The 14,492-nt window shown below is 39.0% G+C and overlaps 1 protein-coding gene across 4 annotated transcripts in view; it reads left to right on the forward strand.

Annotated features, from left to right (window-relative positions):
• RBM33 (RNA binding motif protein 33) overlaps positions 1–11,848 on the forward strand; it is a 101,446-nt gene extending 89,598 nt beyond the window's left edge. For all 4 annotated transcript variants that reach the window (XM_032099088.1, XM_032099097.1, XM_032099114.1 and 1 more), the window contains 2 exons: positions 4,883–4,971; positions 5,151–11,848. In XM_032099088.1, coding sequence (XP_031954979.1) covers positions 4,883–4,971; positions 5,151–5,199 — 138 coding nt within the window. In that variant the 3' untranslated portion in view covers positions 5,200–11,848. The remainder of the gene's footprint in view (positions 1–4,882; positions 4,972–5,150) is intronic.
• Positions 11,849–14,492: the final 2,644 nt, after the last annotated feature.

The raw sequence follows: 14,492 nt of genomic DNA on the forward strand, positions 1-14,492 counted from the left end.
GCCTGGGGTGTACCTTTGAAAGCCCTTCAAATCAATACCTACTTTTATTCTCTTTTTTTTGTCTAGCCTCTGTTTTTAGGTGGCCACCCCAAGGCATCAGCTGTAGGAGTATTTGTTCTTTGAAAATGAGAGAGCAGCTGTCCTTAGTCCTGTGTGGTGCTCATAGCTGCCTTGTGGTGCTGCTTCAAGTCTAAGAGCAACACACTGAATTACTTTTTGAGAAATGTGTATTGGATTTGATGCCCACGTTTTTGCGGGGGGGGGGGGCGGGCTACAGGGGTGGCTTCTGTGTGGAGCTGCCAGAAGGTTCCCCTGTGTCTGATAGAGCCAATGCCAACCATCTCCAGGATGGACCCGCCACTGGCCAAGGCTGAGCCCATCAGCAGTGGTGTTTGTGCCTCTGGGATAATGTGTTTTAAAAGGGGGAGAGGGGCTATTGAATGTTATCACTGAAAAAAAACAGCTGCCAAATTATTCCAAAGGGATGAAAATGTTTAAGTGTGTTATATTAGGAAGGTAACATGATTAAGATTTGCAAATGAATTAATTTTTAGATGTATTTTCCTAGCTTGTGTGTTTGAAATCAACAAAAGCAGAAGCTGATGCAGTAAGTCTTTGAGATAATGCCTTGAATATTTTGAGCTAATAAAATACCACAGGGTACACAAGGAATATTTTCTTCTGACTATAGTTGTGAACATCATCTAAATGCAGGATCAGGTCTAAACTGCAAATCACCCCAAATTCAAAAAGACAGAAATAATCCAGTAGGATGAGTATACAGTTATTTTACTTCAAATTTCTGCTGAAGTGGGACTCTAATTTCTATGCCCAGCCAGTAGTCCATCTGTTCAGGGTGGGATAGCAGCAGTTTGGGACCTACACATGTGGCAAATGTGTGCCTGACAATCAGTGTTCTAAAAACATAAAACTCGGGGCTTAAGTAGTAAAGTAAGTAAGAGGGTATTGTTCCAAAATCAGAACACAAATAAATCTTTGTTAGATATATTTTTTTATATTTGTTTTATATTTGTTAGATGAATAATGTTCATACTTGCAAGTGAAGATAGTTGAGGATTTGTTTGAAAACACAGCAGAGGTATTTATGGTGGTATTGCAGGCTGCAGTCACATCTTCAGAGTAACTTAGCTTAGTAATTGTCCCTTGTTAAAACAAAACCAGAAGTTTTTTTCATCTATACCCAAAGAAGGTGTATAGACCTCATATACCTTAACAAACATGAAGTGATTATGCATCATTTTTGCTACCATAGTTTGAGCACAGCAGAGGCTGAGAATTTGTATTAAGCACATTTAAATCAATTTTTTTCAGACAGTTTCCTACTGGAGCAGTATTGTTTGTGTAGCATTAGTGTATGCTTTGTTTTGCAGTCCTTAATTCTTGGTCTTAGTCTAGGCATGTGTAATTGCAGCAGTTGAGGAGATGCTGCCTTACCCTGGGCTGAGTGATGGGTGATGTTTAGGCAGTTCAGAGAAGGATCAGATGAGTTGGTTTTTTGTTTCCATTGTTGTCTGTATTGACCAGTGAAATTAAATCTGATAAAGATGCTTTTCAGTAGACTTACCCAAAAACTGATGCCTTGTTGCCAAAGCAGTTGAGTATTAAAATACATTGTGTTTTAATTTGGATTTTTTTTTTTTACTTTGGAAAATAAAGCAGTAATGCAGTGTAAGAACACAGTACCCAAACTAGTCAGTCAATAAACTTAATTCATTAGAAAGTATAAATAAGTTACCTATAATAATATTTAGATACTTTGCCTAATTCTGCTAATAAGTCTGCACTACACCAGAATATCTGCCTTTAGTTGACTTTTTACATGCTAATTACTGAGAAGCTTGTTAATAATTTAGCATCATGATTGTATAAACTGCAAAATCAAATTTTGCTTTTGTGCATGTCAAGATTATTAATGCAATAATAGCTCAGTTCTTGTGGGAAACATCACCAAATGCAGCTTCTCTTCTTCAGTTGATCACAACAGGGGTCTGGACCATAAAGCATTGGGAGAATCTGCTGTGGCAGTCGAGTGAGACCTGACATTGTGGGGAGGATCAGTTGGCAGCAGGAGAGCTGGAGGTGGATCTGGAGAGGGGAGGGAAGCAGTTGACAGCAGGACATGCAGGGTGCAGCTGGAAGGATGCATCCCTGTGTTCTTTTACAGCCCTTCTTGCTGAACTGTTCACTGAAATATTCATCCTTTTGATGATTCAAACAGGTTTTTCTTGTATTAAAACTGTTGACTTCTTTGAAAGGAACGGATTTTTTTTGTTTGTTTGTTTTTAGTTGCAATTCAGAGATGCTTTTTTTTTGTCAACTCTTAAAGTCTGTTCTTTCCAAAGGTTATTTAAGGGCTGTGTTTAATTTTTAGTCTTCAAAAGCTTAGTCCTCAGTGATAGCACTTACTTAGTTTGTGGTTCTTTCTTTTCTAGTAAGAAAAGTGGTGTCAAGAAAGTGTGTGTTAAGATCTAGTTCTATAAATCATAAAAAAGTGAGATCAGTAAGGGAGGAGAACACAAACTACAGCATTCGCTTATTCCTGCAGAAAAACCTGCAGGAGAATTGAGCTTTATCCAAGATCTTTCACTGCTGCTTTCTGCAGCGTGACTGCATTCTTGTAGGTAAAATGTGCTTAACTGTGTCAAGAGCATTTTGATTTTAAAAAAAAAAAAATCATCCACTGAATGGCTTTTTTTAAAGCTAACTACTATTTCTACCAGCTCAGAAATGGGGAAGTTGCAGTGACTTACCTTTTCATCATAGCAGCTTTCAAAAAACTATAAAATGCAAATTAACCTGCTGATGCTTATCAGATTTGCTGAATCCTTTAACTTTTACTCAGCTTTCACTTTGAAATCACAGATGTGGTGGAAATACTAAACATCTGTGATTTTCCTGGAGAGAGGAAAATTTCCTGTCAGTTACAGGAAGGTGCAAAATTAATTGCTTCAAAATCACAGATAGGTAAGTTACAGAAAGTGGCAAAGCTGAATTGTCAGGCTTAGATGCAAAGAAATACGACTTATCAGGTTCCATGGCTCTTGTTAAATAAACATCTTTCCAAGAGAGTCTTATGTGTTCAAAAAAGATAGAAGTAGACAATTTTAATGACAAATTTCATCTAGGCATTTGACGTCTTGCTTAAAATGCTCCATTAGATTGAATGAACAGGGAACACATTCGTGGGATTAAAAGCTATTTCACTAAGAGATCTCAAAGTATGTCACCCTCAAAATGTATCAAGTGGGGTTGTATGTTGTTTCCCAAGGAATAGTTGTTTTGTCTAAAGATCTGTGGTACTTTTTTAACAGTCTAGATGGTGATAGAGAATTTTTGGAAGTAAAGTTTAAAATCCCAAAGACTGACCGTCAGAGGACTGGAATCATCCAAGTGTGGGGGATGCAGCTGAGGTCCAGGCAAAATGCAGGAGCAAAGAATTATGTTCATACTTACCCATCAGGAAGTTATCATCTAGAAAAGTTTTAAGGTGTCCATATACCTGCATTTGTCTGTGTGTGTATATATATGTGTGTGTGTATATATATATGTATCTAAATCTCAGTATAAAACTGTATTGTCTTTATGTAGACACTCACAGAAAAGTAGAATGTTAGTAATTCTTTATTCTGCATCCAAAGCCATAAGAACAACTGGAAACTGGAAGCTGAATCAGAACAATTCTGTCTTTAATGTGCTGCAGCATAGGCTGTTAAACATCCAGAACTTTCTTTGAGATGTTGGAATCACTGTGGAACTGTGAAATTTTGATTAAAACCTTCAGATCTGTTTTAACCTAGTTACTCTGAAATCTCTGGCCTGTGTTCACAGGCAGCAGGATTTCAGGATCGTATTTCCATCCTGAGTATTCTGTTTCCATTCTGAGTATACTTGTTGGATGTTCCCACTCATTGTTGGGTATGTAACTACTTAATGTGTAAAGCTTAATCTTCTTGAATTTCTCAAGTATCTTTTGGGAAACTCTTCTATCATAACTGAAGGGCTAACTCAAAGCATGAACTTTCATCTTCATAAGTGTGGTAACACCTCTTTACCAAGGCCACAGGACTCCTCTCTGAGATCATTTTGGCCTGAACTTCTGCTGCAAGCAGGGAGTAAGGACATGAATTCTCCAGAGCCCTGGCTCAGGTGTGCTGTAGTTTCGGAGAGCTCAGTACTACTGTTTGTCATAGTTAAAGCACTGTGAACTGCTGCTCTCATGGTATGGGAGGTATGTATCCGATGGACGTGTCTGGGTAGATGTGTGTTATATGGTTTCCTTTTACTAGGAGGACTTGGAAGTGGTGACCTAATCCATCTCAGTGGGGTTTCATGGTGGTGCCTGTCAAAAGCTGGCCTGTTGTTTTATGAAAACGGTGTGAGGATACACAGTTGAGAGATCAGAACTTAGCACTTTTTTCTGTCTGCCCCTGTTTAACCTGTGGGAAGCCCTGATCCCTTAATGTACATCAGGTGAATGACTCCAGGTGCTTGTGTGGGAAGTTGAGCTCTGACCAGTTGACTGCTTGTTACTCCTTGGAAGTTTGGCTGTGGGGCTTGGCTCATGTGTGTGGATTGAGTTGAAGTTGTCACCTTTGCTTAACAAATGATAGTCTGGGTTTTCCAGGTGGTTCAGTTGTTTAACACACCAACTCAAACACCTTCAGCTGGGACTGTGACTGCAGTCTCAGAAGTCTCTTTCCAGTGTGTTCTCTTACTGGTTATCAATAAGAGAACTGAAGTATGTTACTGAAAAAAAGAAATACAGCAAGATTTCAGTTGGTTTCGTGCAAAATAAGGGGTTACTGTGAAGCGGATCTTGAAGTGAATATTAAAAATATGTTTTGGCTTTTTGTCTCTGCAGAGTTTACAGATGCTTCCTCAACAACGGAAAGCCATAGCAAAATTTAAGGAGCCAGCACACGCTTTAGCATTTCAACAGAAATTCCACAGGTAAATAATTAAGCACTGTCTCCGCCGTGGTTCCTTCCCTCCTTTCAGAAGATATAATCAATCTCTGGCCCAGTGTTTCGTTAATCCAATCAAGCATCTGTTGATTAGTGACCTTCATAGAAGCTCCTTGCCAGAATCAGTCTGAGCACCGCATTTAACCTTCTTTTAACTTTTGACAGGCACATGATAGATCTGTCCCACATCAACGTGGCGCTGATTGTGGAGTGATGTCTGCTGAGAGAAGCCCCAGCACCAACCTCAGTGTACTGTGGAGCTACAGACTCACAGTGAAAAATGCATCGGGTTGGGAACCCTGTCAGCTCAGTCTGTAACTGCTCTGTTGAACTACAGAAAGCACCGAGATGACCTCCAGGAGAGGTGAATTCAAGAGAATCTGCAAAGGTGGAATTTCTGTTCGGTTTCTTCACATTCTGTTGTAACCACATGGAATTATAGAATTTTTTTTTTCCAAAATGCTTTTGATGCATGTAGACACTGTTCTTCAAGATCCTACTGTGTGACCACAGTGACTTGAGAGAGAATGGTTGCAGCGAAAGATTTAAAAAACTTTCTTCATAGCAAAGAATATTTGATAATGGTTGCTCTTATCTTCAGTGCAAGGTATTTGAATGAAAACTCATTTTTCTAAACAAATTAGTTGCATTGTATACCTGAGAGCACAGAAGGTATTCTTGCATAGATTTGAACATGGTCTGCTTCACTGAATAGCAGCTTGCTGAGAAGCTTTGGAGGTGACACTGGAAAATTGTAGTTTTGGTCTTTGTAAATAAGTCTGTCTTTGCATTTTTCTATTCCAACATAGAGTTCCATCTTCTCTTTCCAACTCTGCTTATTCCATAAAACCACTGCTGTATTTTGCCTTGGTTTTTAAAAACAAGGATCTTCACCCTTCAGTAGCATCATGGGTTGGTGAACTCTGAGTTGTAATTAGATTGTTTTAAGTAACACTGCCAGATGCAAGGAAAAAGAAATACTTGGTGGGTCACTTCAAAAATGTTATGCAGGAAGAGTGGTGCATTCCTGGTAGTTCTTTTGGGCTAGTGTTTCATGGTTGCCTCATGCTTTATTTTGATCAGGCTTTTTTCTTTGAGATTTATTTTGTGATTAATGCTGAACCGTAAGAAACCCATAACTGAAAGGACTTGTTTTGATATGGTGTTCCTGATACATAAAGGGCTATAAGGACATTGTGAATCTCCTGGTGAACATGTCAGTTCCCAAAAATGCCATGCAAACGTTAAGGAGCTTATATTTTATTCAAAGTCAAATTCGTAATATTTCCTTTTGATTAGAACCGTCCAGATGGAGTTGCCAAAGGAACAATTTTTTCAGTTACTTCTGAATAAACTTATTAAAATGTCATCTTTATATTGGATTCCAGTTTTTATGAACATTTCCTTAGTTTTTAGACCATGATGTTTTGCTCCATGCTTTATTTTAGGAATACTCTTAAGCACTCTACCTACTGTTTGAAGGGAGGGGGACTTGCCGAAGTGTAGGTTTGTTACCTGAGTGACTGCAGAAAAACACTATGGGTATGAAATAAAAGTGCTTCAAGTGGGGTCCAAAATAGGCATGCCAAGCTGGAAAGGATGAGCTAAGGAAATTTATAGTACCTTTTTTTAATAGTATCTATTTTTTTTAAGATTTAATGGCACAGATACCTATTTGTCTTTCTTCCACTTTTGGTCCAGATTTTCAATTAGGTAAAAGTTACCAAAAATAATGAGTAAGTACTGTCAAAAGTCTGCTAGGTAGACCTGCTCTCTGTTCATTGAAATAATATAGAATAACATGGTGCTTAGGAAATACTCTTAAAGTCCTTTTAAAACGTAGTGGCAAGACACAGTAACAGAATGAGAATCTTTTCATGGAAGTGAGGTTTATACCCTCATATTCATGCATAATGTTTAATGACAGCCAGCACAACTGCTGTACATGAAGTTCTGTTAGCGCTTCAGGGTCAAGCCAAGTCCAGGACAGAGCATGAGCTGCAGGTAGGAAGTGCCCAGTGGGACCAACCCCAAAGACCTGCAAAGTGATCAGCCCTGGGCTGTTCAGTGCTGACACCATCAGCTCTGGGACCCCTACACTGCCTCCTCAGATTATGTCACTTCTATTCTTCAGAAATAACTGCTTACCTTTAAAACAACACATTAAACAGTTCCTCATCCCAGTGTTAGGGAGCAGCTTCTCTGCAGTGAGAAGGACGAGGAGACATCTCGGAGTGGAGTGATAGTGGTGCGTGTCTGGAAATCTGGGAGAGATGCAAACGCCAGACAGGCCAGCAGCCGAGTTCAGCAGTAGGAACATCTGCAGTTGATCAGCTGTCCTGTCAGAAGCAAACATTATTGGGGTTAGAGGGTTTCTTGGAGCCTAAGAATATGGGTTTGATTCAAAAGTCAAAGAAGTTTGTAGAAACGCTCCTGCTTTGGGTTTTGAATCCATCCCAAAGAGCCTGAGGTTCAGCCAACTTAAGTTTTAAAAAATTTTATTTCAGTTGGGTTTTTAAATTTTTTTTTTTTTGACAAATGTGTGGCTTTGGAATAAAGACATTAAATGGCCTCATATCTATTTAAATGTAGGAGTGACGTGAGCAATGCCTGTTTAATGAGTAGATGCATCCTCTTTAACAGCAGTTGCAGGAGATTATTGCTTGTGCATAGACAGGGCACGGGTGGATTGCTGGGGATTAATTCAGCTGCTTACTGCAGTACCTGGGTATCTTCCTATATGTAAACATACTATATGTATGTATGTCTATATTGGTTTTATTATACACATACATACATACTCACACCCTGTGTTGTCACCATATCTCTCTAATACCCTGAAAAACTCAGTAGCAAAAGTAGCAATTAGGTGAGTCATTTTTTAAAACGTTTGTGTTCTCTTACTTCTCAAATCCTATCTTAAAAGTGGATCTCTTGGCATTGATCGGTTTGGATGATACAGCTCTTTCAGATCCATTTGTTGTCTCCTCCCAAAAAAACCCAAAGGAAGTAGAGGTAAAGCTAGACGGACGTGTTCTTGATGTGTTCTCTTCCAGCACAGAGTTAAATCTGAGAATTTTAAGTTAACTTTCTTGGAAGATCTGTTGCAACCATTATCTTGTTCTTTCTTTGTAGTGAATTCACAATATGATGCAAAATGGAAAAAAAAAGGCATTTAATGTAGTATGTAAATATTGACCTTTTAAAATTAAAATGTTACTCAAAGTGCTTACAGTCAACCACATCTTAGCTATTTGTTAGTTTTTTGTGTTGTCTTATCTAAATTTAAATGGATATGGTTCCATAAATGTTGATGTGTTTTTGTGTATATCTTCAAATTTTTATAAAGATGCTAGTAAGTCAATACATATATCCTGATCTGTGTATTATTTGTTCAGTTTTTATTAGCATAATTTTATAATTATTTAAATAGGCAACTCCAGTAGGTAGTTAAATGAAGTCAGCTTTTTTTTTTTTTCTTCCAAATTATTTCATTTCCATCTTGTACCACTGGAAAATTCACTTTATTCATATTTTGCCTTGACTAAAATATTGAATTACCCATATGATCTGTGGTATTTTAGTAGAATGTTCTACTTTTTTTTTTTTTTTTTTTTAATTAAAAAAAACCCCTGAAACAACTCTGTCCTTTAACTTCTGAGGGGTAATACAGTGCACTGTCAGACCAAGGCACAGGGTCTCTGGGTTTGTTCCATTGTGCTGTGTGGCAGGTACAAATTAGGTCTGTGGTGTAATACTGTCCTCAAAAATTGGGGCTGTTTTGGTTTCACACGTAGGCCAGGTTGGTGGCACGTTGGTGCATTGCAGTGTTACCAGTGGCACATGTTATCAGTGGCACACGTTATCAGTGCCACACGAGCCATCTGATGGAGTGACGTGTGGTGCTGGGGACACTCGGGGTCCCTGCCACACGCAGGGGGATGAGGACAGGTCTGTAGCGTTTCCATAGCCAGAGGGATGCTGTCCTCAGCCCACACATATCCCCAGTGCCACTTTGGGAAGGAAGAGTGGATACAAGCTCTCTATGCTGTCCTTGGATATCTAGTTTATCCCCCAGATTCGCTTCAGTTTTCCAAATTTCTGTAAAGAAGTCCTTCTAGCCGTCAAAATGCCAAGCAAACTGAGCATTTTAATTCACTGATGTTAGGTTTCCATTGCAAGGATATAGATGAGAGTAAAACTGAAGGTTATTTCAGAATAACCTTGGGGGTCCCCATTGTTCTTTTTAACATTAGCTACTGGGGATAAGAAAAAACCTTTCACTTGGTGCTAAATTTTTAATCTTTTTTTAAACATAGTATCTTTTATCTGTGTAGCTTGAAATGATGCAGTTTCCCTGGAAGCTGCTGTAGGCACTTCCTGCTGCTGCACTCAGTAACTCCGTGTCTGCCTGTGTGTGTGGGTGTGTTCCCCGTGTAGCTCGGGTGAGAGGGGGGGTGGGAGGCTCTGGGGTTTCTTCTTTTGAGGTTTTTTTTTTGGCCTGTTTATTTTTTTTGTTGGTTTTTTTTTTTGTCTGCTTGGGAGATACCCTGGGTTTGTCCTCTGGCATAGTATTTGTGATGTTCCTGTCCTTTGTGTAGTACTGTGTCTGTGATGCAAGTCATGGTACTTGAAGGTAGAAATCTGGCTTCACCTGTTCACTGTCAAAAAGGCATTTTTTGTTCAGAGAGACATGAACCTTTTTTTAATGCATTTTTTTGTGATTTTCTTTTTATTTTTTTTAGCATCATGGTAGATGAGAAATTAAATGTAAAGGAAACAAATCCTGAACAGATTTCAGAAAGTTAGCTGTATTATACGGGTCATTTAGGGTAACACAGAGCTTTTGTTTCAATGTTACCTTAAATCATGCCTTGTCTTCTAATTAATTCATAAACATAATACTTGAAAGTATTTTATCTTAAATTACTATCAAATCCTAAGGATTTTCTGTAAGGTTTTTTGTAACCTGATTTTTAATCATGGAGATAACTTACTGTCCACATGAGCACAGGGGCTTGTGTACAAAACCAGATTCGTATTGGATCCTTGCGTATACCAACTTCTGGTATAATATGGTTGGGAAGGATCATTTTGTTCTTTATAATGCTGCTTTTGGCAGGGTTGGGTTTTTTAATTTAAAAAAAAACAAACAAACTCCATTTTCAACTTCTCTGCTTGTTTTGGTGGAAAGTGTGGTCCTTATTGCACTAAGGAAAACCTTGAGGGGAAGGTTAATCTCATGGGATCTTTTAGGTGCCTGTGTTGCTCTCTGCTTTCTTGGTTGGATGCACTGATTTTTCTAACTAACTGGAAATGGGCTTTATAGATACACTTTTTCAACAGGTTACACTGCTTTTATTTAGTGTAACAGCACTTGTGTTCAGTGGTTTTTACCGTCTAAACTTTAAACAGTATTGCAGATTACAAATACTTTTGTGAAAGAACCTGTGTACGGTTAAATGTAGATGTATTGCAATGTTGTGTGTAGTCACTTGGCAGATAACAGTTTCAAACACTGCTGTATTAATGTTGTGTTTGTTCAGGATTATCTTTGTCTGCATCTAATGGATTTTAATATGCACTGTATTTTTTTTCCTAGTGTCTGTCAGGCTGAGCTTGGAATGTTACAGTTTTATTTCTGTTTCTAGACTAACAAAACCATTTGTTTGCAGGTTTTCTTTTTCAGATGATGGAACTTCTTTCAGCAGTTTTAACTCCTAATTAATAGACATTTTCATTTACAGATCCAGCAGAGACCAGATTCTAAGACTTATTTATTCACAGCTGATCTTCTGTACCATTGCATATAATTTTATTTATAAAGGAGCCCTTGGATTAAGTCAACTTTTTTTTTCCTGTGGTACCCTTTGCCTCTCAGCTACGCTTTTTCTCATTTCCATCTCATTTGCTCCCATTTTTCCATTTTCACAAGGATATTTGTATCCTTATGTTCCTGCCCTTTTCACTCCCTGTTAAGCTCTGTTTTTTTATCTGAGTGCATTGCATTCAATCTTTTGCTCTGTTTTCTGATCTTCCAGCTCTCTTGACAGTACCTGAAGCCTGTATCTCCCACTCTGAAATCCTACCATACTCTACTTCTCTTTGCAGACTTTGGTGCATGAAGCTGAGGTTGCTTTTATACAGGTATCACCCCTTAGGCGATGCTGCCCATCCCAGAGCGCTGGAGAAGCACCACTTAACATTTTTACTTTGCAGTTTTACCCATGCTGGGGAATTTAGACATTTCCGTTACATGCTTGAGCATTTAGCCAGGCTAAACAGGATTAACAACTATTTTATCCTTTTCACTTTTTCAGGATCTCTGTTCTTGAATTCAGTGATAGTAATAGCACTTTTTCTTATTGCCACGTAGAAATACCAACACTGTCGACACGATTCTACCTCCTATTACTATTACTGAATGTGATCCTTCCTAACCTGTAAAGTCCTAAACAGTGTATATATATACATATATATATCTCTCTATATTTGGGTGTTTTGAGAATCATTTCAAATGTACTGCTCTAATCTGGATTGCAGAGTTTGTTTATTAGCAGTTCAGGATATAAATTCAACAGCCGACTGTATCATGCTGACTGCACTGGGAGTGCGTCTGCCTCATGTTTTCTACAGCATCATCTGCACAAGGTGTGCACTGCTGATTGCTTGAGTGTAGTACTGGACTGGAGGATACCAAATAAGAGATCTTTGTCGTACCTATTTAAGTGAATGTAAAAATGGAAACGCAAAGATGATCTCATGTACAAGTTTTTTTACGTGTAAATCCATGTCTGAAATGTGAACATGTAAATATATTTATTGTACCTAAAATATGTCAATAAAACCTGATCTTTATCATTTCCTGCGTTGTTGCTTGATGTACTTCAGACTTGTCAAAAAAGGCTTCACAAACTGGATTATTTTACCATTTTTATTATGGTGTCATCTCTGGGCTTACTTATACATCAGCATTGTAGCACAAGATTCTTCCACAGCTGTGCAAAGGTGCCCCAGATGGAAGCAAAGGTGGCTGAGGGTAAAAGGAACTTGTGCTTGTGTGGCTAGTTCAAAGGGTCTGGAAGCTAAGAGGAATCTCATAACATACACAGAGGAGGAAAGCTTGTGAGTGTTAAAGCTTTTCTGGTGTTTTTTAGCCATACTGACATATCTAATAAAAGATCTCTACTTTCAAATGTTGCCTACTTTAATTTATGACATAAAGAGGAGCTTTTGGCAAGCTCAGTTTGGTCACCATGAATTACTTCTTGAACACAATTATATCAACATAAATGGAGGCTAATTCTACTGGTCCCTTGCAGATCAAGTAAAGAGGTCAGAATGAGCTGTCTTGCACTTCGTAGGGTTACTTAGTAGTTTGTTAACATTATTCACAAAGTTAAATATAAAAAATCCTGGCATCACTGGACGTGGCACCTGTGATCCAGCACACACGTTTCCAGGGAAGCATTACTAACTTGTCACATAATTACTGGGGTAGATCTCAAGAGAACATCGTTACATGGGGGCAGACCAATGACACCCCAAATTGCTTGTTCTGCTGGGAGCCTGATGGAGGACATACAGCAGCCAGCAACACAGTGACCTGAGAAGGCTCATCAAGGTAAAAAAAAAATGCCTCTGATGCAGTGATTTAAATAGTGAGCCATGTAAGAACAGCCATGTTTGTGAGCAAAGTTCCAACTTAGTTTTCAGCCTGTGATTTTGTCATGTATTAAGAGTAGGAGCACACTGTAAATATCCATCTGACTGCAGCATCACCTCTTCCACATCTCCTCCTCTAGAGAAGGCTCCAAACCAAAGTAAACCTCACCAAAACCCCTCAAAACGCAAACTTGAGTCCTATGTGTTTACTTCCTTGTATCACCTTTCCCTACCCCTGTCAATCCATAGTCTTGGGGCAGGAATTTGTGTTTTAGTGATGTTGAAGCACCACTGAGCATCGACTCCAGTCTACTCCTGCCATAAACTGAATGGATTGACCATAGCACAGCACAGGGGAGGAAGAAGCTCCCTTTTCAAGAGGGCAGGTGAGGATTGGGCATAGGAGTCTGTTGATTTTCAGAAGTTAAAATGTCCTGCTGATGAACTTGCAGTTTTGTAGGATTTCAGGATTCATGCAGTGATGTGCTTTGAGAGCTGGAAGGCTGACAGCCAGGAAGAGAGGGAGGAAACCAATGGGGCTAAAAAATAGTTACTGAGGGAATGGAAAGGGAGTGACCAAGGGAGGTGCAAACAAACCTTTAAAATCAAATAGTGAGATGCCTAGTGCTGTGCTTCAAAAATTGGACTTGATTGACCTTAATTAATTTGTAATGATTTGGGCAGGAAGAGTTGGAGTATGCTCACCAAGCGTGTTGGGAGAGAGATGAGGGAGGGCTTAGATGAGGAGGAGGATCAGAGTATCTTAGAGGAATTGGGTGAACTAGAGAATTAGAATAATAGAGGTGAGATTAAATTTAATCTTGCAAAGTGCAAGGCTATGCACTCTGGTATTAATAAATAAGGATTTTTGCTGTTAGAGTCGCTAGGAAAAGAGGAAGAGCAGTGAATTAATTGCAGATACCTGATCTATAGATGGGGTGATCTGCCTTTTTAGCCTGGATGCATCAGACACTTCCAGAATTGAGTTATCAGCATGTGTATGTGTGGTATGAAGATTTAGTGCTGGACTTCAAAAATTGCAACACAATCAGCCACCTCCCTACTGCCCTAAGTAGAAACACCCTGTGGATATTTATTTTGGGAATCTTTTTTGAATGGTTCATCTATCAAAGGTTTCCTCTACTTTTGCTGTACACATTCAGCCTGTCAAAGAACAGGGCTTAAACTACAGAAAACATCCTTAGCTGGGTTCAATGAGAATTGACTGGTCACATGGTGCCACTGCTCCTTGGTTTCAGATGTCAATTCTGGTAACTGCTGAATATACATTAAATATATTCACCCATCCATGCTGTTCTGAAAAGATCCCAGGGGAATGTGTGCCTTCAGCTGGTGAAAAATTAAAGATGCTGACCAGGAAAATTGTTCTGTGGAGATGCTGTTGGCATTGGGGATGCTATGGGGAGAACTTAGGAGTTAAGCATTTCTATTTCTTCTGATTCTAGTCCTGTATTCCACTGATTGTTACCTAATTAAAAACCTTTTCATTAAATTACTGATTCTCCTTTCATAGGAAGGATTTTAAGACAGCACGAGCATGGACTGAATAGCCCCTCAGCCTTTTCCAATCCTGTTTTCTTGGGTCTCAAACAAATTAGGCTGTGCATTCTGAAACTGTGATGTTCCTGTACAGCATCACACAGCCGTTACTTGCAGCAAAGCCAGTAAGAACAGAGAGAGAGGGGTTTGGGAGACTTTTTCCTATGTTTATCTATGACTCTGTAAGTCAGGTGCCTTCCACAGCCTTAGTTAATGTAGATCCCACTGCAGGGCCTGAGAAATGAGGGAATAGCTAAAAGCTTCAAAGAAAAAAAGTGGAAA

This window comes from Corvus moneduloides, chromosome 1, assembly GCF_009650955.1.
Source record: "Corvus moneduloides isolate bCorMon1 chromosome 1, bCorMon1.pri, whole genome shotgun sequence".
Taxonomy (NCBI): domain Eukaryota; kingdom Metazoa; phylum Chordata; class Aves; order Passeriformes; family Corvidae; genus Corvus; species Corvus moneduloides.